The 23814-nt window shown below is 34.2% G+C and overlaps 3 protein-coding genes and 1 long non-coding RNA gene across 8 annotated transcripts; 1 reads left to right on the forward strand and 3 right to left on the reverse strand.

The window, feature by feature from the left end:
• Positions 1-713: 713 nt before the first annotated feature.
• Positions 714-3515, reverse strand: LOC145119066 (uncharacterized). The gene is made up of 2 exons (XR_013713645.1): positions 2973-3515; positions 714-947 (listed from the first exon to the last, which is right to left on the reverse strand). It is a non-coding gene; the product is annotated as an uncharacterized LOC145119066 (long non-coding RNA).
• A 2274-nt stretch (positions 3516-5789) lies between these two features.
• Positions 5790-8616, forward strand: LOC145119575 (branched-chain amino acid aminotransferase 2, chloroplastic-like). Of its 4 annotated transcripts, none has more exons than XM_079055248.1 (10): positions 5790-6084; positions 6287-6384; positions 6478-6655; positions 6751-6927; positions 7038-7169; positions 7257-7355; positions 7799-7915; positions 7995-8090; positions 8160-8272; positions 8398-8616. In XM_079055248.1, the coding sequence occupies exons 1-10, from the start codon at positions 5950-5952 to the stop codon at positions 8513-8515; spliced, it is 1263 nt and encodes a 420-aa protein (XP_078911374.1). In that variant the 5' UTR covers positions 5790-5949; the 3' UTR covers positions 8516-8616. The 4 variants fall into 4 exon arrangements, with proteins under 4 accessions (XP_078911374.1, XP_078911376.1, XP_078911375.1 ...); XM_079055250.1 differs by having other exon boundaries at positions 6290-6384; XM_079055249.1 differs by having other exon boundaries at positions 5792-6084; positions 6481-6655.
• Positions 8617-8640: 24 nt separating this feature from the next.
• Positions 8641-11267, reverse strand: PPD5 (PsbP domain protein (Mog1/PsbP/DUF1795-like photosystem II reaction center PsbP family protein)). Its single transcript, XM_079055252.1, has 11 exons — positions 11169-11267; positions 10893-11062; positions 10633-10741; positions 10346-10395; positions 10145-10212; positions 9949-10047; positions 9684-9743; positions 9555-9614; positions 9361-9415; positions 9074-9123; positions 8641-8909 (listed from the first exon to the last, which is right to left on the reverse strand). The coding sequence occupies exons 1-11, from the start codon at positions 11234-11236 to the stop codon at positions 8811-8813; spliced, it is 888 nt and encodes a 295-aa protein (XP_078911378.1). The 5' UTR covers positions 11237-11267; the 3' UTR covers positions 8641-8810.
• Positions 11268-15023: 3756 nt separating this feature from the next.
• Positions 15024-21798, reverse strand: LOC145121041 (SPOC domain / Transcription elongation factor S-II protein). 2 transcript variants are annotated; one of them, XM_079056820.1, is made up of 6 exons: positions 21645-21793; positions 19942-20439; positions 17507-19192; positions 16746-16866; positions 16131-16190; positions 15024-16050 (listed from the first exon to the last, which is right to left on the reverse strand). In XM_079056820.1, the coding sequence occupies exons 3-6, from the start codon at positions 19129-19131 to the stop codon at positions 15160-15162; spliced, it is 2697 nt and encodes an 898-aa protein (XP_078912946.1). In that variant the 5' UTR covers positions 19132-19192; positions 19942-20439; positions 21645-21793; the 3' UTR covers positions 15024-15159. The 2 variants fall into 2 exon arrangements, with proteins under 2 accessions (XP_078912946.1, XP_078912947.1); XM_079056821.1 differs by lacking the exon at positions 19942-20439 and having other exon boundaries at positions 21645-21798.
• Between the last annotated feature and the right edge of the window lie 2016 nt (positions 21799-23814).

The raw sequence follows: 23814 nt of genomic DNA on the forward strand, positions 1-23814 counted from the left end.
ATCTGTCACCACCACCTCTACCCATCAAAACCACTACCTGTCATCACCATCACCACCCATCACCATCACCACCCACCACCACCCATCACAACCACTCGCCACCACCACCAATACCCACTCACCACCCACCGTCGCCACCAACCCTCACCCACTACCACCCACCACCCACCAAACACCACCATCGCTACCACCCCCCACTAACAACCCCCACCCACCACCCACCAAAACCACCACGCACCACCATCACCACCACCCGTCACCACCATTACCACCAAACATCACAATCTGCCACCACCACCCGCCACCATCACCCCCATCCAACATCCACCAAAACCACCACCCACCACCATTACCAACACCCCTACCGCCAACCACCAACCACCACCACCACCACCACCTACCACCACCACTATCACCACCCGCCACTTACCACCACAAACCACCACCATCATCTATCACCACCACCACCACCAAACATCACCACCACCCATCACCACCACACGCCACTACCCACTCACCAACACCACTACAATCCACCACCCTTCACTGCCCACCACCACCACCTACCACACACCACCACCACACTTATCACCACCTATTGCCATCACGCCCTCGAGACCCACCATCCATATAAATCATATATGATTAGATACATATAATCACATGTGATTAAATGTATTTAATCACATATGATTAATGTTGATATAGAGGAATTATTGAATCGAAAAAGCGGTAAATAATCTTGACCATATAAACATTGACGGAGCTTATATAGGGCCAGGGGGCTGTGCCCCCCCCCCCTATTTTTTTAATATCTAGTCCTTTACTATTACAAAAATTACATATTATGCCCAAAACTATAAAATTTGACTTTGGCCCCCCCGTTCTTCAATTTTTATACATATTCTATTTTCGGTCCCCCCAAATCAAAACTTCTAGCTCCATCACTGCATGTAAATCATATGTTATTTGATACATATAATCACATGTGATTATTAGTATTTAATAAGATATGATTTATGTGGACAATATTTATTTTTGCGGTTTTGATTGAGTAGTTGGTATCATGTATTTAATCACATGTGATTATATGTATTTAATCGCATATGATTTATGTGGACAAGATTTGTTTTCGCATCCTTGATTCAATAGTTGTTCTCGTGTATATAATCACATGTGATTATATATATCTAATTACATATGATTTATATAGATAAGATACATTTTTTCCAAATAAAATCATATGTGATTAGAATCATATAATTACATGTGATTAACTATATTTAATCACATGTGATTAAAGTGAACAAAGAACAATTTTTGAATTGAGAACACAAAAATGAATATTCTCCAAATAAATCGTATATGATTGGATACATATAATCATATGTGATTATATGTATTTAATCATATATGATTTATATGGACAATATTTATTTTTCACGTTTTTATTCAATCATTAGTCTCGTGTATTTAAAAAATGTGATTATATGTAATTAATCATATATGGTTTACGTGGACAAGATTCGTTTTCACGATCTTGGTTCAATTGCTTTTATCGTGTATTTAATCACATATGGTTATTTGTATTTAATATCATATGATTTATGTGGAAAATATTTAATCGCATGTGATTATATGTATCTAATCACATACGATTAATGTGGAATAGAACAACTTTTGAATCAAGAACAAAAAAGAAAATCTTGAACACATATGTCATATGTGGTTATATACATATAATCACATGTGATTAAATACAAAAAAACAAATATTGAATCGAAAACGCAACACGAATATTGTTCATAAATCATATGTGATTAGATACGTATAATCACATGTGATTAAATACAAGAACAATTATTGAATCAAGAATGTGAAAATGAAACTTGTGTACATAAATCATATGTGATTAGATACATATAATCACATGTGATTATATGTATTTAATCACTATGATTTATTTGGACAAAATTCATTTTTTCTTTTTCAATTCAAAGTTAGTCTCGTGTAATTAATCACATGTAATTCTATGTATCTAATCACATATGATTCATGTGGAAAAAAAATTATTTTCGCGTTCTTGGATCAATAGTTGTTCTTATGTATATACTCATATATGATTATATGTACCTACTCACATATGGTTTATATGGACAACATTCGTTTTTGCGTTATCGATTCAATAATTTTTCTAACGTATTTAATCACATGTGATTTTTTGTATTTAATTACATATGATTAACATGGACAAAGAGCAACAACGGAATCGAGAACGTTAAAACGAATCTTGTGAACATAAATTATATATGCTTAAATACATATAATCAAATGTGATTAACGAGAACACAAAAACAAATCTTGTCCTTTTTTTTAATTTACATTAACCTAAAGATCTATGTTTAAATTAGGGTAAAATTGATTTGCTGCAATGATTATATAAGAAAATATTTTACTCAAAATATGGGACGTTCAATGGCAAAACAAATTATTTTACTCAAAATATGAGAGGTTCAATGGCTATTGATGAACATACATACGCTCTTGTTGATTTAATTATTTTACTAATATAATGTGCGATGTGCCTGCATGAGGATTTAAGGAGAATAAAATATCATGGCTTTGTTTTTTTATTTGTCAATTACATGCTTAATAATGACTATATTTTTATATTCTTGGCTGTGTGTGAATATATGGTTCTAATTAAATATAATCATATTTTATAGTTTGAATTCAAAAAGCTTTGTACTATTTATCTTTAGAGTAAACTATCAGCTTTTTGAAGATGAACAATGTACCTTTCCTATATATTATAAATAGCTTTTTCCACCTACTAATTCGTAAATGTTAATCCACCCTCACTCTCATTAACTACAAAAAACGTATCAGATTTCTTAAATTCAGTCTACTCTAAAAAATGGTATATGTTAGTTTTTTGGATTTATTATGAAAGAAAAGATAAGTTTTATAACCTCAAGACATCACAACAACAATGGCTTTTCATCAATGGCGCAAGCCATGATTTCACCTTGATCATCGATGGTGCCGTTCAACTTCTTCTCCGTTGACACATTTTTCTAAGATCCAAACCTCGGGTACAAATCTCAGTTCAACGGTGGTTGGTGAAAGCAGATAGAAAAACGCCTATATCGTGGCAGCGGTGGCAAAATTAGATCTGGTTGCCTTCTACTTCAGATCTGTAACTGATTAAACCAGATCTGGTGATGAAAACGAAATCGTAAATTAGACGATAAGGAGGTGATTTCTGCAAAGGTAGTTTCCGACGAGGTGCTTTTCCGATAGAGGAAGATGAGAGGTAGAGGGAGCTTGTTCAGGAAGAGAAGACACGATCGGAGGTGGTTCAGGGCGACGATTCACGAAGATTAAATGTGGCGACGTGTGGGTGATAGCCAAGGGTGGTCTGGCGGCCGGCGGTGGTGGTCCGTCGACGGCTCTTGGAGGTCCGACAGTCTCAGTGGAGCATCTATGAGATGTAATATTATGAAAGTGATAGATATAATATAGGGGGTGGGGTATTCTTTTCTAAATAATAATATTAATAAATAAATGACTGAAAATTGTTCTCAAATGTTCTCACAAAATTTTCTCATTTGAATATATATATATATATATATATATATAAATAAAGCATTGTAATACTTTTAAAACTAGAAAGAAGAGAAATAGTGTCACAGAGTGAAATTGCACGATATAGGGAGACCACACCCAGGGGCAGCTCAATGAGTTTGGGGTTCTAAGCAAACCAAAATTTTGAGGCCCTTTGTATTCACCTTATATTGCACTCACCTTATATTACAGTAAAAGTTGTCCTACTTTTGTAATCTCCTTGACTCTTCAATAAGGACCTAAACACACTCTCTATATTTAGTGTACACATTATTACCTTAAACTAATATTTAGCATCTTCCGGTTTATAACACCAAATTAAATAATTATGTACATTAACTTATGTTCATTTTTTTAAATATGTATTTGGAGTTAGTTAACTTTTAATTAGAATGTTAAATACAGTGACTTATAAATTTTAATAGTCCACAGCCATCCATTTTGCAAATTCAGTCCATAGTCGCATTTTATATACATCTCCTATTTACTTTGCACTTTTAAGTAATATTCAACTAATTAATCATTTAAGCCTAATCGAAACTTACTAAATTGGGTTAAATGGGACCCCTTAAAATTGAGGGCCCAAAGCAAGGGATTAATTAAGTTAAAGGTAAGGGAGGGCGCCCTCCCTCACCACACCCCCTTACAGTGTTATATTATATCATTCCACCATATCGTAGAGTGGAGGTACTCCTAGTTTAATAAATATGAAGTGTTTGGATATTGTACTTTATAAATGTCAACACCGGATATAAAAAAGAAAGAGAAGAAATAATATGTTGTTGCAAGGTGCTTTCGCTTCATTTGTGGAGGATAACGCACACATGCGCCCGAGGTGATGTGGTTTTACCCACCTTTCCACAATGCCACTTCACACCACTACATAGGTGCTGTTTGTTTTTTTGAAGCCAAAATGTCTGCAGTCTGCGGACCATATCTGCAAGCCTCTGCAGCTGAAGAGGTGGACCAAACGTCTGCAGTCTACAATAGGAAGATTGTTTGTTTTTTAAAGTCTGCAGGCTGCTGAAATAAACTGAATTTTAAATAAAATGATTTTACAAACTTAAATGATTTTTCAACATCAAAATTTTAATAATAATAGTCATAAAACACTCAAAGTAAAATTCATGCAACTAAATTAGTCATACAATAAAAAAAAAATGGTTTTACAATAACAATTCATATTAGAATCGAAATGCAATGCTTTTATAAATACAAAAATTATTAATGGCTTATATAATTCATATTAGAATCAAAATGCAATGCTTTTATAAATACTTTAATATAACTCATTGTTTTGGTCTTAAACAATAGGCATATCACATTTTTTTTTTAAAATTCTAGTCGCACATCATAAAAGTAGAAACATGGTTTTAATGTTCTATTTTTTTTTTCTTTTAATATTATTGAAAAAAATCAATAAACAGATATATATATTAATAATTAAATAAACATAAAATAAAAAAGTTATAATAACTTATACTTTCAATATGATGGATTGGGAGGTGCTGAAAGAAAAAAAAATATGTATGTTTTTCTTTATTTGTTTTGGTTTAGGTTTATTGGACTTGTGAAGACCTTAGAAGACATTGGTGCATGTCTGCGCCAAGAAGACCTCGCGCAGATGTCTTTAAGTCTGCGCACTTTCAAAAAACAAACGGTCTGCGAAGGCATATGTCTGCGCGTGGTCTGTGCGGCGCAGACAAAAGTGGTCACGCAGATCTGCAGACAAAAAACAAACAACACCATAGTGTCGTGGGGTATACCGTCTACCCATATCCTGACACATATGAATTTTAAAACTAAAACTAAAACTGATTATCTTTTATAATATTTTTAAGTTTAATTACCGTCATGTGATTAACTCAAATTAAATATGACTAAGAGGGATGATCATATTCGTGAATATTCCTATGAGACTATTGCCAGATTCTCTATTGAATGCCCAGAGTACTTCCAACCAGACAACATCTCCTGTTTACTTTGCATTCGGTCTTTTCCATTTCTGACATTAAGCCCAGGTATCGATTATAACCTTAAGTTTAGCCAATTTAGCCATTTTATCCATTATTTTTATTTTTATTTTTATTCTGTCATCGTCCCTATATATTCTATGACGATTTAGGACAACAAACAAGGGTTCAGATTTGATATAATAAAGATCAACGGCTAGAAAACAACGGACAAAATCATGTCTACTTTCTCCTATCGTCCTGTTCGTAACATACATTTATAAATTGCGATTAATGGTGCATGAGTCAGACTCCTCCGACCTTGAATACAGAGAGTAATCGAACGAAAAGAGGCAAATTCGAGCAATAGATGGAGACCTCCACCGTATTCTTAAACGCCGCCACCACCATCGGCGGTGGTTTTCGTAGACACACGACCAGTGCTACTCTTCTCTCCCGCAATCCCTACCTGACGACTCCTTTTTCCTTTCTTCCTCCTAACAAGGTAGGTTTATGGTTGTTTTGATTGTTGGCGATTTGTCATCTAAGTTTTCGGATTTGTAGCTTTTCTCATTATCGATTCTAGTCATAATTATCATGTTTTACAAAATTGAAACTAGCATGTCCAGTTTTTGAATTTCGAATTTGATGTCACATTCTGTTGTAACTGAAATTCGGATTTTCTTCTGAATTTATGGCTATGGCAGCAGCTTCAACATCAGTCGCGTTTTAATTTGCCGAATACCACCACCACCACTTGCGGCACTAACATTGCACCGGCTGTTGGAGTGAATTCTCCCGTCAGGTGCCTCTTCTAACTGTTGTTCGAAGTTCAGTTTTCTCTGAGTTTCTGTAGATTTTTGTGAGATTGTACAATAACTACTCTTCTTCAACTCAGCAGTGTACCAAGTGATACAGTTGACATTAATTGGGACACCATTGGATTTGGGCTTGTGCATACTGATCATATGTACACCATGAAATGTTCTCTAGGAGGGAGCTTCTCTAAAGGGGAGCTCGTGCCTTTTGGGAACATCGAGCTCAGCCCATGTGCTGGAGTCCTCAATTATGGCCAAGTCAGTTCTTAAAACCCTTACAGAATCTTTTAATTTACTCTACTATTGTTGTAAGCTTTAACTAAATCAAAATTTTCCCTTTTGTAATTGCATAGGGATTGTTTGAAGGCCTAAAAGCATATCGTACAGAAGATGATAACATTTTACTCTTTCGTCCTGAAGAAAATGCTAAAAGGATGATGATGGGGGCAGAACGAATGTGTATGCCTTCTCCTTCTGTTGATCAATTCATTCAAGCTGTTAAGGACACTGTATTAGCAAATGAAAGATGGGTAACATATGTTTACTTTTGGAATATAAACTCTGTACATAACTTCACATAGATTCTAATATGCTACTAGTATATGATAAATTGATAATAGCATCTTGTGTCTTGTTTTAGATACCCCCTCCTGGAAAAGGCTCACTATATATAAGGCCACTGCTCATAGGGAGTGGAAGTGTACTTGGTCTTGCACCAGCTCCAGAGTATACTTTTATGATCTATGTTTCTCCTGTTGGTAATTACTTCAAGGTATGTTCATGTTGTTTACAAATGAGTCTATTTTTTTCATAAGATTTTTGTTATTTATGTCTGCTTTCTATGAGTTTTCTGATGCAGGAAGGTTTATCGCCTATAAACTTGATAATTGAAACTGAAATGCATCGTGCAACCCCTGGTGGAACTGGAAGTGTAAAGACGATTGGAAACTATGCTGCGGTAAGCATGTCTACTATCACTGCTAGTTTCTGGTAAAGTAGCTGAATGAGTGATGATGTCTGAATGGATAAAGTGATCTATACACTAACTCTGTTTTTTTTTTTTTTAACTGAATAAACGGTCTGAATGAGACTAAATGACCATTTTACTCTTACACTCCAACAAACAGTTTTCACAGTATGCATCGATTTTAACATGAGATGAGTTGGGTGGAAAAAAGAAGGAAAATGAGTAAAGGGTTGGTGTCTTAATACATTAAGCCAGGTTTTTTGGTGTAACCCATTATGTCATTATGTCCGGATTATTTATAAAAAAAAAATCACCATTTATAGCTGTCCAGATTGGGTGTTTAACACATTAAGCTCGGAAAGTAAAAAGAAACAACCCCTAAAAATCTTTTATAAAAAGATTTCTAATGTTTTTATATAAAATAATGTTTGTAGGTATTAAAGGCGCAAGGTGCAGCAAAAGCAAAAGGTTATTCTGATGTGTTGTATCTTGACAGTGTGCACAAGAAGTATTTGGAAGAGGTCTCCTCATGTAATATTTTTATTGTAAAGGTATATAAAAATTGTTCTAATCATTTTTTATTTTTTTTTTGTAAATAAACTAATATTGTTATCCTATAATGTGGTAAAGGGAAACTCTATATCTACTCCAGATATAAAAGGGACTATCCTCCCAGGTATCACACGAAAGAGTATTATTGATGTGGCTCGTAATGAAGGATTCCAGGTACTTCAAATGTCTAAAATACCCCTTCAATAATCCAAAAAAATAATGGAATATTTTGACTATACCCAGGTTGAGGAACGAGAAGTAACAGTAGATGAGTTGCTTGATGCTGATGAAGTTTTTTGCACAGGAACAGCCGTGGTTGTATCCCCGGTGGGTAGCATAACTTATCTTGGGAAAAGGTAAAAAGAGAATATGGGCCCATTATAAGCCTTTTTAAGTTATGGGCCACCAATCACTGTTTGGTTTCGGGTGTTTCATTAATATCAATTATTATCATCATGTGTGTGTGTGTGTGTGTGTGCAGTGTGACTTACGGAAGCCATGGTGTAGGACTTGTATCGCAACAACTTTATTCTTCATTGACAAGGGTACAAATGGGCCTTGTGGACGATAAAATGGGTTGGATTGTCAAACTCAAGTAGCTTCTTTCATCATTTGTAATTTGACTATGTGGGTAGCGTTTATGTTGAGCATTGGACTGACTCTCATATCAATGAAACATAATTGAAAATAGCCTTGAAAAGTTTGTCTAGTCTCGTGTAACAAATGGTACTGAAACGGTTGCTACATTATCATTTGACAAATCAAACTAAATACAAGAAGCTAAACGCCATACTCGCTATGGGATTGCAGTTTCAAAACCCTAATCTAATGCAACATTGCAAGGGTTAATTAACCCACCAAAATTTTACAAAAAAAAAAATGATTACAAATTAATCACCAAAATCTCCACGGATCCTTGTATGGTGGAACATAGTTTTCAGTGGGAGGGAGAAGTCTAAACGAAGCTACGGTTTTCTCCAGTACGGGCCCCATCTGTTTTGAAAAAAAAAATAACAAACTCGATTAAGATCTCTAACAAGTAAATAAATTGGAAATAAGCCCCTAACAAGACATTTACTATTTTGTATTATTCATATGAATCTAAACATGGAAATAGACAAGTAGTAATAAGAAAAGATGGAGGAAGAGACAATTACCATGTCCCATTGCTTGTTCAGTGTTGAAGCATTCAAAGTGTATAAAAATCCTACACAAAAGCACTCAGAGTGTGTTAACAAACTGTAATGTCATTGGGATTCTTGTTCATTTCTTTCTATTACAACATTGTACTTTTAACTGTTTTTCAAGTTAAGGCATTATATGAATGAAAGTAAGTTGCTATTTCTTGCACTTAACCCAAAAGAAAAAAGAAAAAAGAAAAAAGAGAGAGAGAGAGAGAGAGAGAGAGAGAGAGAGAGAGAGAGAGGAAGAAATATTATCACACCATCGCGTTCAACAGATGCAGCTACATAATGCCGAAAGATACTTGAATCTGTCACCTGTATTTTTTAACATTAATAAACACCCTTTAGCATATATATTTTTAAGCTAGAGCAAGAACAACCATACTAATTACAGCACAAAAAAAAAAAAAAAAAAAAAAAAAGAAAGAAAGAAAAGAAATAAAGAGAAACATACAGTTTTTGTAGGGGATTTGCGAACTAGGTATTCATAGTACCAATATGGTTCACCATCAATCTATAATACAAAACAAGAATAAATATTAAAAACAAAATTAACACAAAATGCAATGCTTCCAGAACTTACTTCTGAAGTGTGAGCATCAAGAACCGAACTTTCTGCCATGCGTTGACTCGAAGTAACACGCTGTATGCACAAAATTATATTAAGATTTCATTAAAGTATTTAAAATGGTTGTTATCAATCCAAATATAGTATTGTACTTTCACTTTTTTCTTATTAAGACACCATACTTTGATAACAGTGAAATTTCTTTTGTATAATAAACAAGTCAATGAAAGTACGTTGCTATATCTTGCGTTAAACTTTATGAAGTAAATTGGTAAATTACCAAAGCAGACTTGTCGGATAAAACAGAATCAGCAACATCCTTTGCTTCCCATGTACTCTTATCATTTGATTTCAAGAATATTGGATTTGGGGGACCTATCTGAAAAATAATGCAAATAGGAGCGAGATTCAGTTACAAGAATTCATCAATTAAGTCGACTTTTTGACTTTTTAAGAGTAAAGTTCGTTGTCAATACCGTTACAGAAAGAATGAGATTGTCAAAAAAATCAACACGTTCAGCCACAATCCGTAGTCGCGCGTTAGCTGTATCATAATGGAGAGTTTTCTTCATCAATATGTATGTATGTATGTATGCATGTATATATGTCTGTAAACACACACACACACACACAAGTATGAAGGTTCAATTATGGAAGAAAGCAAGCTACAAACATACGGGAAAGAGGTGCTGCAGATGAGTAGCGTTCGGGTTTTCTTGATTCCACCCTTGAAAAGAAAAAAGGATGAAAAACCATTAGATAGATAACCACACTCATAGAAAAAAGTCAAAAGAAAGGAGACTTCCCTCATTTATTTTTTCCTTCCATTAGATATTTTTTAAACATCATTTATTACAAAATATAAAGGAATCTTGTGTACCCAAATCAATACCATGAATTTATGTGTAATGGTGGTAATGGGCAAATTTATAACTTAAACATGGTTTGAAGATAAGATACAAACCATTTAAAGGAAAAGTTCTTGGAAGGCATTTCCAATGGAATCAAATATGAATATGCATTTAGGTCATCAACTATTGGAACCATTTTAATCTCTTCATCAGCAACAGATCCTGAAAATTATAAGGAAATTAGGGAAGATGATCTTATAACATACACAAAATACTCACTCTGTCGCATTAGACTACAAAATTTAAACAAATTGAAAATCAAACGCCAAACTAATGCAGAAGATGAAACAAGGAAATTTTAATGGTTGTTTACCTTCTACTGGGAAAACTGTAGCAACCGAAGCAGCAAACCCGAATAGAACAATATCCCTCCTGCAAAATCCATTTTGGGAGGTGGGTTCTGAAGATTCACAGCAACAAGCTACGAATTTCTTGTTAGAATTACATATCTTTTGGTTTGATGAACTTATCTTAGCTTGGTCCCTGAAGAACACACAAGCACGCACTCGTTACACAAGGCCCATTGACATAATATCTATGAGATACATACATAGCTTTATATATAGAGAGAGAAATAAAATGAGAGAACCTGAAGAGTGAAAGCTTGGGATGATTGGATATGGCGCGAGAATGTGAGGGAGAGAGGACAGTTTCCATAGCTCATCCACTTCGCTTTGTAGATTGTGAAAAGAGGGTGATCTAATGAATAGAAGAAGAATATAGCCTTTCTGGTCCTTGTAGTTTGCCATCTATACATCTAATACCCCTTATAATAAAGAAATTAAATCAGGGATATGTATAGTTGTCTACCAAAAGATAGGAACAAATTACTGAAATCGTCCCTATGGTTTGGTAAAAATTACTAGTTTGGTCCCTAAGTTTTTTTTTGCACTCGGACCGTCCCTAAGTTTTGGTTTTATTACGTCTTTCATCCTTGTTACACATGAAAAGACTATAATACCCTTTTCTATTTTCTTTTTCATTTATTTATTTTGTTAGAGTTATTTATATTATTAATTAATTAAATGGGTCTCATCTAATTATATCCTTACACTTAACATCCCCATCACCAACACTTAACCTCCATGGAAATCAATTCCAGGTTCTCACTTCTCCGGTGAACAACCATACGCCACTACCATCTCCATCGGAAATCTCTTGCCTCCAGCAAGACCAAAACTCCGAGGAGACTAGAACACCAGCAAACAATAGATCCCGCTCCTATTTTTTTTCTTCCTGTCCATTATCAAGCCTGATGATAGAACACCACACACCACCACCATATCTGGCGGAACCAGAACTCCGACGAACACCATACGCCATCACTCGCCACCCCACACCCACCTCCATCATCTCTTCCCCCTAAACCAGTAAACCCTCATCAGTACCCTAACACTCACCCTCACTGTGATTTTTTTCCCTCTCGTTCCTCCATTGAACTGCTGAAGGAGATCTTAAATCGAAAATGGAGATCTGCAATATAAGATCTGGAACTCAAATCGAAGATCTTCACTGAACCTGTATCTCAAATCTCCTATCACCATCCCCGTCTTACTGAAGTTAGAGCCACCACCATCATGTTACTGACCGGGTGATTTTCTGAAATAGGAATCATCACCGCCATAGGTGGAGTAAGGTATCAGAGAATGAGAAAATCGAATTGTTTCCTTCCACCACTGCAGGCGGCTGTTTCCTTCCACCGACGCAGGAGGTTGTTTCATATGATTTTTCTTTCATCAACGATTTTGAGGGTAGGTTTTGGGTTCTGTCTGATTTGGTTCGTCTTTCATTTTTGGGATTGCATATGATTTTTCTTTCATCAACGATTTCAGGGTAGGCTTTGGGTTTTGATTTTCTGATTTGGTTTTGATTTTGGGATTTGATCTTGATCTAGTTTTGATTCTTGGCATTTAATCTTTGGATATGACCTGATGAAACTGTTTACGTTGGCGGTGGTGGTGCCGGAATAAATGGATGGTGGTGGTGTTGGTGACTGGTGGTGATTGCCGGTGAACAATGACCGGTGGTGGTTGTGCCGCAAGTGGGAGTTGGGTCCCAATAAATCACTTAATTGATTTTATTAAATCAATAAATAATAAAAAAGATAATAAAAAAACTAAAAAAAGAAAATACAAAGGGTAATATAGTCTTTTCATTTCTAAAAGGGATGATAAACGCAATAAAATCATAACTTAGGGACGGTCCGAGTGTAAAAAAAAACTTAGGGACCAAACCAGTAGTATTTGCCAAACCACAGGGACGATTTCAGTAATTTGTTCAAAAGATAGTAAGTGAATGCAGGGTTGAATCCAATATAGGGTTGAATCAGGGTGGATTAAGACAGATAAATTGTTAAATACCTCATTGTTGTAAGATATAAAATCTTCACATGATAAATAAAATATAAAAAGTAACAAATGGAGGTCTTTTGTTATTCAAAAGACTAAAGTAATAGCATGAAAAAAAGACTAGTTTTTTAGAAAATCAAGGAATCAAATTCGGTTTCGTGTTCTACTCATCTATAATGTAGGTTGGAATTAACGTTTAAATCATTATTAATAAAAGTTGGTACTAACTACTAAGCAACACTAACGAGCTCTGGTGTCATTTTATTTGTCAAATTATTTAGTTAAAAGCAAGTTTTTTTTTAAATAAACCTAACTTTATTACCTTAATTTAATCATGCTCTGAGATTCAGTTGAAAAGTTGCATTAAGTTTTGTACTAGTATTCCAAATATTTTTGGTACGTCTTATGATCGGAAGTGTAAAAACATATGATTTCATGTTTATGTTGAGATTAAATCCAAACAAAGAACCAATTTATTGTTTGTTACTAGTTTATGAAACAATCAACCTAATTCAAATGGTCATTCATGAATAAAGTATAAACACAAGTACTTTAAATTAAACAAAACATGAATCACTAGATTAAAAATGATTCCAAACTTCAATCCAACGAAATCAACCACACACAGACGAATGTTGAACAAGAAACCAGAAAATAAGAGTTTTTAGATAATCAAAAGTTTAATTCAACAAGTTTAAAGTGTTAATCAAACTAATAAAATACCAAAAAGTTGTTTCTGGATGAGATCTTCAAAGTTCTTTTTTAAAATTTGTCTTGATTGCGACCAAAGTCGAGATGGATAGCAGATCTGATGAAAAGTGGTATTTAAAGACCAAAAAATTGTCAGTTGTCCCAACTTGATCCAGTCAGCTCAAAGTAAAAGAGTGACTCGACCGAGTCAAGCCTCCCATGTCCAACTTTCTCGTTCTTGGTCCGATCTTCTTGAAATTTGGACTGCAACCCCCTAGCATCATCCCAAGCATAGTCAAACCTTCAAACACTTTGTAAATCATCCAAAAAATATGCAAATGACAAGATTCTACCAATATGAATAAATGTCCCAAAAATATTAAAATGCATGAATCATAACACTTAAATGCAATGCAAATCCATGTAATGAACACACTAAATGATACATAAAATGCATCTACCACTAGCCAAGATACTACCTGTTTTAATATCTTATAAAGTTGATTAGTGTTTGAATGTGAATATTGTTAATAAATTACGAAGTTAAGAAAAATGACGTTACATTACACCATGTAGCTTACATGGTACATAACTATACATATATGTTAGGGATTCTTTGTGAGGGAAAGGAAAGGAAATGGAAGGAAAGTTCCCCTTCATTTCCTTTACTTACTTTTCCTTCCTTTCCTTCCCCTCAATTTTAAATTCAGGAACAGGGTGTTAGGGTTTCTTTGTGATTTTCGCAAATATGGATGATTTTCGCAAATATGGATGGAGAGGCCACCGACGATTTTTGTTATGTTAATTAGGGAGAAACCAATAGAAGTTCTCTATTGATAATTGGAACTTAGAGACTATCGAAAACCCATTAGATGCCAGTTTTTCTCGTGATATTCAATGGTTTTCATTTGATGTAAATTGAGGGTGAAAGCTATGGATTCCCATATGTGGGGATGAAGGGATTGATTTTGGCATAGCGTAATGATTAAGAACACAAAGTAGGCGAACCTTGTTTACTGTACTTTGCAAAATATCACGTAGACCTTAGAAATTGCAAAATGGGAAATTAATATGAATACCCCTTTGATAAAAGGGTGAATTTGGAGTTATATCATATCATTGATGTTCACTTGTGATGAGTCATGCACCCTCTAATATACTCCTAACTGCATCCAGAGTTGAGCCCTCGACCACTTGGGCTAAGAGACACCACGTCAACACTAAATACCCCTAGGCTTTATCTTTGGTTCGTATATAATCAATGACCATAATCTTGTATCAACTTCTGGATCATAAAACAATCCATTTTATTTAAGTTAAAAAATAAGTGTCGGGCTGATTTGCAATAAAAGAGTTGAAAACTTGAAGAAAGAAAAAATCTCTAACCATCCAACAAAAGCCCAAAATACAAAACGATAGATCCTAAATGATTAGCATAATATACTAAACATTATTTCAAGTACACAAAGTAAAATGTTACAAAACTCAACTACCACAAAAAAGAAAAAGCAAAGCTAAACCTAAGCTAACTATCTACAACAATCAAAAACCTCTACCCCTCGGCTCCTCCGGGCGCCACTGCCCACCATAAAGCCGGGCTGGCATGGCGGCATTAGGCAGAAGAGCATGAGGGCCAGGCGGTTGCATCCATACATTTTGCATTAAATTAGGTGGCGGTCGTACATGCATAACAGGTGGTCCCATCATGGGTCTAACTTGGTTGACCATATGGTTAGGCAATTCCGCCTGATGATGGATTTGGAGTTGCTGTTGCGGTTGCCATTCCGGTATATCATCGTCCTCATCACGATTCCAAGGTCTATTTCCATTCCAGTGTGTATTATTATTACCATTATTATTATTGCTATTATTATTATTATTATTGTTATTATTATTTCCGGTTTGACCATATTCATGAACAAGATGTCTCATATGAGCTACAGGTCTAGGAGTATTATTAGACTGAACCATTCTTGAAAGCTGCCTGACTTGGGCAGAATTTGAATTTGACCCGCTGCCGGAAAAACTAAACTCGGGCAGGTCATCCTCATCCCGGGCAACAACTCCGGGACCAAATCCCGGTGGAATATCATCATCATCATCATCACCATCACCACCATGATCTGGTGGTGGAGGCAACTGTTTTGAATTTGTATTGGTGCTGATAGTTTCTTGTCTTCTAGATGAGAGAGTGTTTTTTCTATGGTGTTTATGGTGAGGCGGCAACGTGGCGGCAGCAGGCTGAGGTCTGCGCCAGACCACCACGCCGATGAGCCCGTTGTCGGTTGACTTTTGTATATCGGTCTGGTCTTTGGAGAGCAGTCTGCTGAGCATTTCTGTGATTCTTTTATGTGGTGGACAGAAATAAACTTCGGTTCCTGGACTTGGTTCTCCAAATCCTACTCTTTCTTCTGCTACATATGAATCCATAGACTGCAACAATCAATGTATACAAAAAATTAAAAAGATGCCACACTGTAAAAGGACCAGAATACCCTCTTTGATAAACTCACCTCAGAAAGACTGGCTCTGTGGAACTCTGGAGAATTATCCTTCAGGTTGAAGTGTACAACCTGCAAAAGAGTGTACTTTCGTTAAAATGATTCCAATGCTACAAGCAACTTTCAATAACTGGTTTCTTTAGTTGATCAATGCCATTTGCTTTAAAAAAAATATTCCCAAATACGTGGATAATAACAAATTTATGGGTTTTTTTGGTGATACTTTAAACACCCAAATTAATAAATAGTCTCATCTCATTGTAGTTTGACAATTTTATGTAGTGAAAAGATTTTAGGATTTCTTGTCAACCACATCCTTCTTTGTACACAATTTCAAAATTTAACAAAATAATATATTTTTTTTTCCAACTTGTTTTGATCTCATACCATGGAAAAGTAAATGTATATACCACACAACACCATCAAAGGGGAAACAAAGATCCACAAAGTTGAAAAATGTTGTAGTGTCAAATTTAAGGGTTCATTATTCCAAAATGGTGTAATAACAAAAATAATAATAATAATATGTTGTACAAATTGTTGCATGGATAATTGAGAGATATCATCAGCTATGTAGTTGCAATGAAAAGCAACAAGATGACTTGGTAGTTGGTAGCATAAGTATACCATGACAGCACGGCTTCTTGACATGGGAAGTTGTTGAAGGAATTTCTCAAATGCTTCCAGTCTCACTCTGCCCTTGATCTCAATAGATCCAGGCCACTCTTTTGTTGATGTTTTTTCACCACTATACAAATAACAAATAAAATATCAGATAAATGTAACTGTATATGCCCACCATTCAGTTTATAAACATAACCTAATACATCTAAATCCATCCAGCAATTTAGACATTCACACAGACTAAGCAGAAAGGTTATATATAGTATAGTCAATCATATCATTCTAGTGATGGAATCAGGGAACAAATGGAATGGAATGGTTCACTCCATTGGAATGAAAAAAAAAATATCCATTTGTTTAGTGTAATGGAATGGATCACTCTTAAGGTTTACATTTGACTCATCAATCACACAATACTTATTTTTCAAAAAAGTATTAACGTTTAATAACATACATCTTTCAAAAAAAGTTTACAGCTTTGATTTATTTAAGAAAATAAAATAAAATATCTATTTACTAAAATATTCAAAGCTTTAATAAGATTTTGTTATGTTATTCTTTTACTACTATAAATTCAAAAAAATTCATTCATTACTATCTGAAGTGGAATTAATCTCAATACTATATCTAAAAAAAAAAAAAAAAAAAAAAAAAAACTGTGAATAAATACTATATCGACATATATAAATACCATGACAATACAATGTAATCTTGACATATTTCTCATCATTAAGAACTTAAAACAAACAACTTGGCAGACATACCTTCTGAACAGTCCCATAACAGACACAGAAGAAGAGATGCTGAGCTGGAGGTCACCTTCCCATAAACATTCACCAATTGCTACACTAGGAGCCATAACTTTTCTCTCTACAGAAGCCTCCCCACTTTTCACACTTGACAATTCCACCTCAGCACAAGTGGGCCCCGAAGACGGCTTCTCATTACCAGTTTCTTTTTTGTCCTTCTTATCTGAGACACCAGCACCCTTCATTTCCTTACCATCTACACTTAAGTTTTCAAATGGAGGCTCGGTATCAAGAGATTCCATAAACTCATCCAATGAAACAATCGGTGGCAAGAATCCCTCATCTTTAAACTCTTCCACAATCAACTCTTGCATGAAATCAGTCCCCTCTGTAGAAACAGTAACCCGATTACCTGTCTCCTCTCCTTCTTTCACTTCTTCACCTTTGACTTGTTGACCATCAGACTCCACTTTCTTCTTCTTTGGTCTAAACTGATTAGCCATAGAGGTTGACCCTACAGCCACCTCAACAGAAATACCATCATCTTGTTCAAAGTCAACCACCTGATACTCACCCTTATGTGTTTTTTTAACCAAACGCCTCATATCAACATCGGAATCAGGTAATACTATCATTTTATCCAATTCCTCAGCTTTTGCCATTCGCCATTCCGAAAGCTCCTTAGAAGCAAGTTCCTCTGGTGTCATTGAACACAGTCTTTCAGGAGAGATTTTACCGGATAAAACTTTCTCTCTAAGCTCAGGGTTACTTCGGTCTTTTAAATTGAACATCAAAGACCTACCCTTTTCTTTATACTTCTTATTCACACCTCCAAACAGCTTAAACAGTTCACCTTCAATCTTCAAACCCAATTCTTGAGGAGAATCAACCGCCTCTTCAACACCATTACCATTTCCATTTTCATCACCTTGACCCTGTTGACCTATTGCCACTGAATTTGACTTTTCATCTACTTCCATATCCCATGCCCATGACAACCCGTTTCCCTGCAGAAGTTCATCTTTCACAAAAAAAGTGTCCCCAAATGAACTATCAGTGTCAGGCATTACATAGTTATACTGAGGCTTTTGTCCCTCACTTGTCTCCTTGATGTCCACGTCAGCAGTAGGTGTAGACTGAGGGCCCACATTCTTATCTTCATTTGAAAGTTCCTCTTTGTTCTGAATGCCAACAGACAAAGCAGCAGCCAAAGTTTCCCTCATTTTTGTGCGTACATATGACTCACTTTGAACTTTTGGGGACACTTCTAGTGGTGCAGTCTTGCTCTTTGACATTTGTACCCTTGGAGAAACGGTTTTATTTGACATTGACTCATTTCTCATCATTCTTTTATTTGGTTGACCATTAGCCGTGGTTTGTACTTGCGTTTGTTTCTTGTTCACAGAGAGTGGTGACACACGAGGTGAACTTGAATTTACATGAGCATCTATTTGAACTACACGTTTGTTTGGAATTGATGAATGAAGAGGTAAGGGATTATTGGAAAAGGATTCTGATGTAGCTTTCCTCTTTGAAGGTAATAATGGCTTCTGTTGGCCTACATTAAGTGATGAGTCTTGATTGGAAACCGGTTCCATTTGAAGAGGTGTTGATAATGGCTGAGATGCAATGCTGCTCATGTCTACTGGATTTGATGATAAAAGCTATCCAGCATACCCCATCAACTTCCAGAATTATAGTCTACAATAAAAAAGAATTCAGGGATATGAGAAACTTCACTCAGGTAATGTTTTATCATATGCCATAAAATTCAAATAAGTGCCAATCCAAAACAACTTAATGAAGCTCACATATATTTAGCACTTAGACTATACACATAAGACACATATAGCAAGGAAGTTCAAGAATGCCCAAAACATTGTATCATATCATCATATGATTCGGCATTGATAATTTGATTAGTTCCTGGAAGACCCTTGAAGGAAAACCTATTTCTGTTCAACCTTCCAAAGGAAAACCACTATTAAGTCAATTATCAACTTCATGTATGTTACAAACTACTCCATATACAAATAATAGTTATATCAGTTCTTTCCCATCTGATTTTCATTGTCAGTAGCAATACTGCTGGAACAACTTGATTTTGATGTTCTTACTTGATCCAGTTATCAGTTAAACTTGACAAAAATGGTTTCAAAATATTGTGGAAAACAATCTTGGAAAGAATAATCTTGTAGTTTTCTAATTCTTGTGTCAAATTTAAATTATGCATGTTTGTACATCATTTATAGATCTCTATCTTGAAAAAAATGTGTTCATTTCAGATTTTCCTTCTTAGACATTACAGATAACAAATTTGTGAAAAGGTTAAAAGACGAAGATACCCCTGTGCATAACGAGTAAATGTAATCTTTTTCTAATTTTCTATTTGTTATGAGTGGAGGGAGGGGGTTTTGGAGAGTACTAATGGTGTTATTATTAATAATGACCTTGACTGGATCCTAAATATATCCACAAATGTTAATTGTCAGAACTTCCAACAACTTTCCAGAACCCCTTGACAGATACTCCATCTGCTGCTATGTTTTATTAATGCCACATCATCCCTTGGCCTAAAGACTGGATATGCAGATCTTCTTGCTATGCCATTTGGTTCACATCCCCATCAATTTAGTGGTGTAAAATGATCAAAAAACACCATGAAGATCAGATTCTTGTGGTAAACACTCCTGAAGTTGGAACACTAAAGCTCTATGCAAGAAAATTTACATCAAAATTACATAAACAGCATCCTAAACTACAACAAAAAGTAAGAACTTTGGGCATAACAAGTTCATAATATCAGCTGTAGCTGATATGACCCTCCGACTTCAGATGAAGTGATTTTTAAACCAATTGAACACCAGATACTGCGAAGCTCATGGGAAATGCCTTGACCAATGGCAAGAGAGAAATCATCCAGTTATGCTAATTATACACCAAAGCAACTGAAACATTAACAATTTCAGGAGGTTAGGGCACAGCACTGGATCATTTTTGCCCAAATAAAACATATGAACCTCTCATATTTTGTTTTAAATAGTCCTAACTATCTTTTTCCACTAGAAAAACAAGTCATATTAATCACTATCGATTGTAAAAAGATAAAATTACTCATATCTTGTTTTAAATTAGTTGATACATCCCATTTCCGGATCATAAGCTTGCCAGCTCCATGCCAATCATTGCTTGATAACATTAATATACATCAACAGAAACAGATATGAAGAGCAGGTGTAAGGTAACCCAAGGAAAAATGGAGGGAGAGAGAGAGAGAGAGAGAGAGAGAGAGAGAGAGAGAGAGATGGATGATTAATATATAAAATCAATGCACAAGCAAACCACTACAAAGACCTCACATCAATGTGACCAGCGAGTACCTCAATGAGCAAGCAAACAAACAGCCCAAAAACATAATATCACAGAAGAGAAAGAAGAAAAGGTATAAACATTGGCTAGTGAACCAAACACATTAATCACGTGTAGGAACATTTCTTCATAAATAATAACTTTTTCATAAGAAAAAAGAAGTAGTTACAAGAAACTTATCTAACAATAATAATATAGATGACTCTTTCAGTTGTTGATTGTTTATGTATTTATTTATTTTGGGTGAGGATATAGAAGTCATCATAACTCTAATAAGCATACTATTGGAACGTCAAAACCTACATGGATATGCAACACTAACAGGTTACAATTTACTAAACAAGAAAACAGTTTATGAATTATCCCCTCAATAAAATTAGCGTTACTCATAAGAAACCAGATACTGATCTTGAAATCGAAATTAAAAACTTGCATCAACTGGATTCCATTCCCAAATCCCCTTGACGCTAGCAACCAATAAAAGCTTTAATGTGAACTCAAGCAAATATAATAAAAACCACCGTAAAAGCCTTAACAAAAGGCCCCAAATTTCATACATCAAAATACAACTTTCCAAAGGAACAAATATTAATTCACTTAAAGCCCTAATACAAACTCCTATCATCGACGAATTCAGAAACAAAACCCAAATCTTTCTACGCTAAAACAACCGTCGACGAAAAAACAAGTAAGTTTAAGAAAATTCGCATACAATCATCAATCAAACAATCACAAAACACATAAATCCACATAGATTAGACCATAATAAACAAGAGACGCTCACCTGAAATGAAAATACGCGGATTGAGTTGAAATTTATAAGCCAGACGTGCCCTAATCCATAGATGGAGAAGATAGAGAAAGATTACAGTGAAACGTTAACCCTAGAAAAAAACGTTAACACACACAATAGCAAAAACTTCCGAGAGGTGAGACGTGTATGCATTGCATTTATAGAACAGATATGGGGCCAAATTTGGCGGTGAGCCCACTGTTATCATCTTATCTTGCAACTTTTCAAACACTTGGGCTTATTACGATTAATTTAATTTTTTTAATTTATGAATAAAAAATATTTTTAATATGATAAGACCTACCGGTATGTGCAACGAAAAACGACCGTACACACCAGCCCGACCATTCGTGGTAGAGCAATTTCGTGGTTTTCCGTGGTGGACATCACGAATGTAAACGGCCAATGGTCTTCTTCTTTTCTCTATTCTTTCATTCTCTTCTCTCTCTTCTTTTCGGTATTGGAGAGTACTCTGGTGGTTCGTGGTGGCCTGAGGCGGCTGACCTGGAAGCTCTCCACGACCCTTGGCGTGGAGAGTATACATGATGACCTAATTTAACATTTGAAGTCCTACGGTGATATAGATTTATAAATAAAAAAATATATATGTTAAAATAAAAATTAAACTGTTTTTAAGTTTTTGTTAAATAACAAAGTAGTAAGAAGAAAGGTAAAATAAAATAGAGAAGGAAAAAAATCATTTTTATATCCTCGAGTTGATAACAATAAAAAAGACAATTATAAAATTATTCGGTAATTTGTTTTTTTGTTCTTATGATATACATCTCCAACCTATTCTTATTTTCCATATTTTTCCTTCATTTTTTCTCCAACTCTACCTTATTTTGGGGAATATGAATAGTATTACACCATATTTGGTGTAATATTATATATATCCCTCAAAATATGGATGAACTTTGAGTTGTCGGTTTTAGTACTTTTTAATTTATTTATATACTTTTAGTTTATTTTTATCTATTAATTATAATTTAAATGTAATATTTAATATATATAATATTTTTTTATATATTAAATTATATTAATCAATTATAAATATAAAGTCTGTTTTTTTTTGTGTATCAAATTTATATAAAATTTTAAATACATATTGAAATTTTAAAATACGGTGACGTAATTTACAAAAACTTATAATTAAAATATATATTACAAACACGATAATATATGTTATTAAACATGCAATTAACATATATATTACAATGATAATCTAATAAAAATCTACAAGTGCCAATATTATTAGCCTAGTAACAAGGTAAACCACATACAGATCCCCTAAGACTATTAAAATATTGTCCATGTGATAAATATGTTATAAATGCATATATAATATTTATTTAAAAGTGTGTATATGTAATATTTATATAAATGTATGTATAATTTATTTAAAAGTGTGTATGTGTAATATTTATATAAACATATGTATAATATTATTGTATGAAAAAAATATAGATTATATTTGTTAAAACCAAATTAGTATAATGAATGTGTTTGACAATCTATATAAGTTGGAAAATTTCAATATACTAAGAATATACATTTTAGATGAAAATAAAGTATGGTTGGAGATGAAACACTATTTACTTTATTTTTGGAGTAAAATAGAAATGAGTTGGAGATGGTCTTATGATGCAATTTTGGGTTAAACGTCATTTGCACCATATGAAGTGTGAACGTAGTTGCGCTAGTTCAATAACATTCAATAATATTATCACATCAAAAAGTGTTTGGGATTTCGTTTTGAAACTCAAAAAGACTTTTAGGTAAAATGATTTATTGACTTATGGTCGTAGGAAAATAAACTTTTTAAAAAGTATTCCAATCAGTTTTTGTGGTGGGAAAAATCAATAAGACAATAAGTTGTTTTTTTAAAAGTGGTAGTCTTTATATATATATATATATATATATATATATATATATATATATATATATATATATATATATATATATATATATATATATAATGCTTGTGTTTTTATAATAAGAAAATAAAAGAAATAGTTCCACTACACCTTGTTAAACGACATTTTCATTATTAAATTGCATTAAAAACTTGTACACTACAACCTCACAATGTACATCTCTTTTTTGTTGAACGTCTTTTTTTCATAATGTTGTCTTCTTCTCCAATTTCAAAAGTGATCGG

Source organism: Lactuca virosa, chromosome 6 (genome assembly GCF_052849685.1).
Source record: "Lactuca virosa cultivar CGN04683 chromosome 6, Lactuca_virosa_CGN04683_v6, whole genome shotgun sequence".
Taxonomy (NCBI): domain Eukaryota; kingdom Viridiplantae; phylum Streptophyta; class Magnoliopsida; order Asterales; family Asteraceae; genus Lactuca; species Lactuca virosa.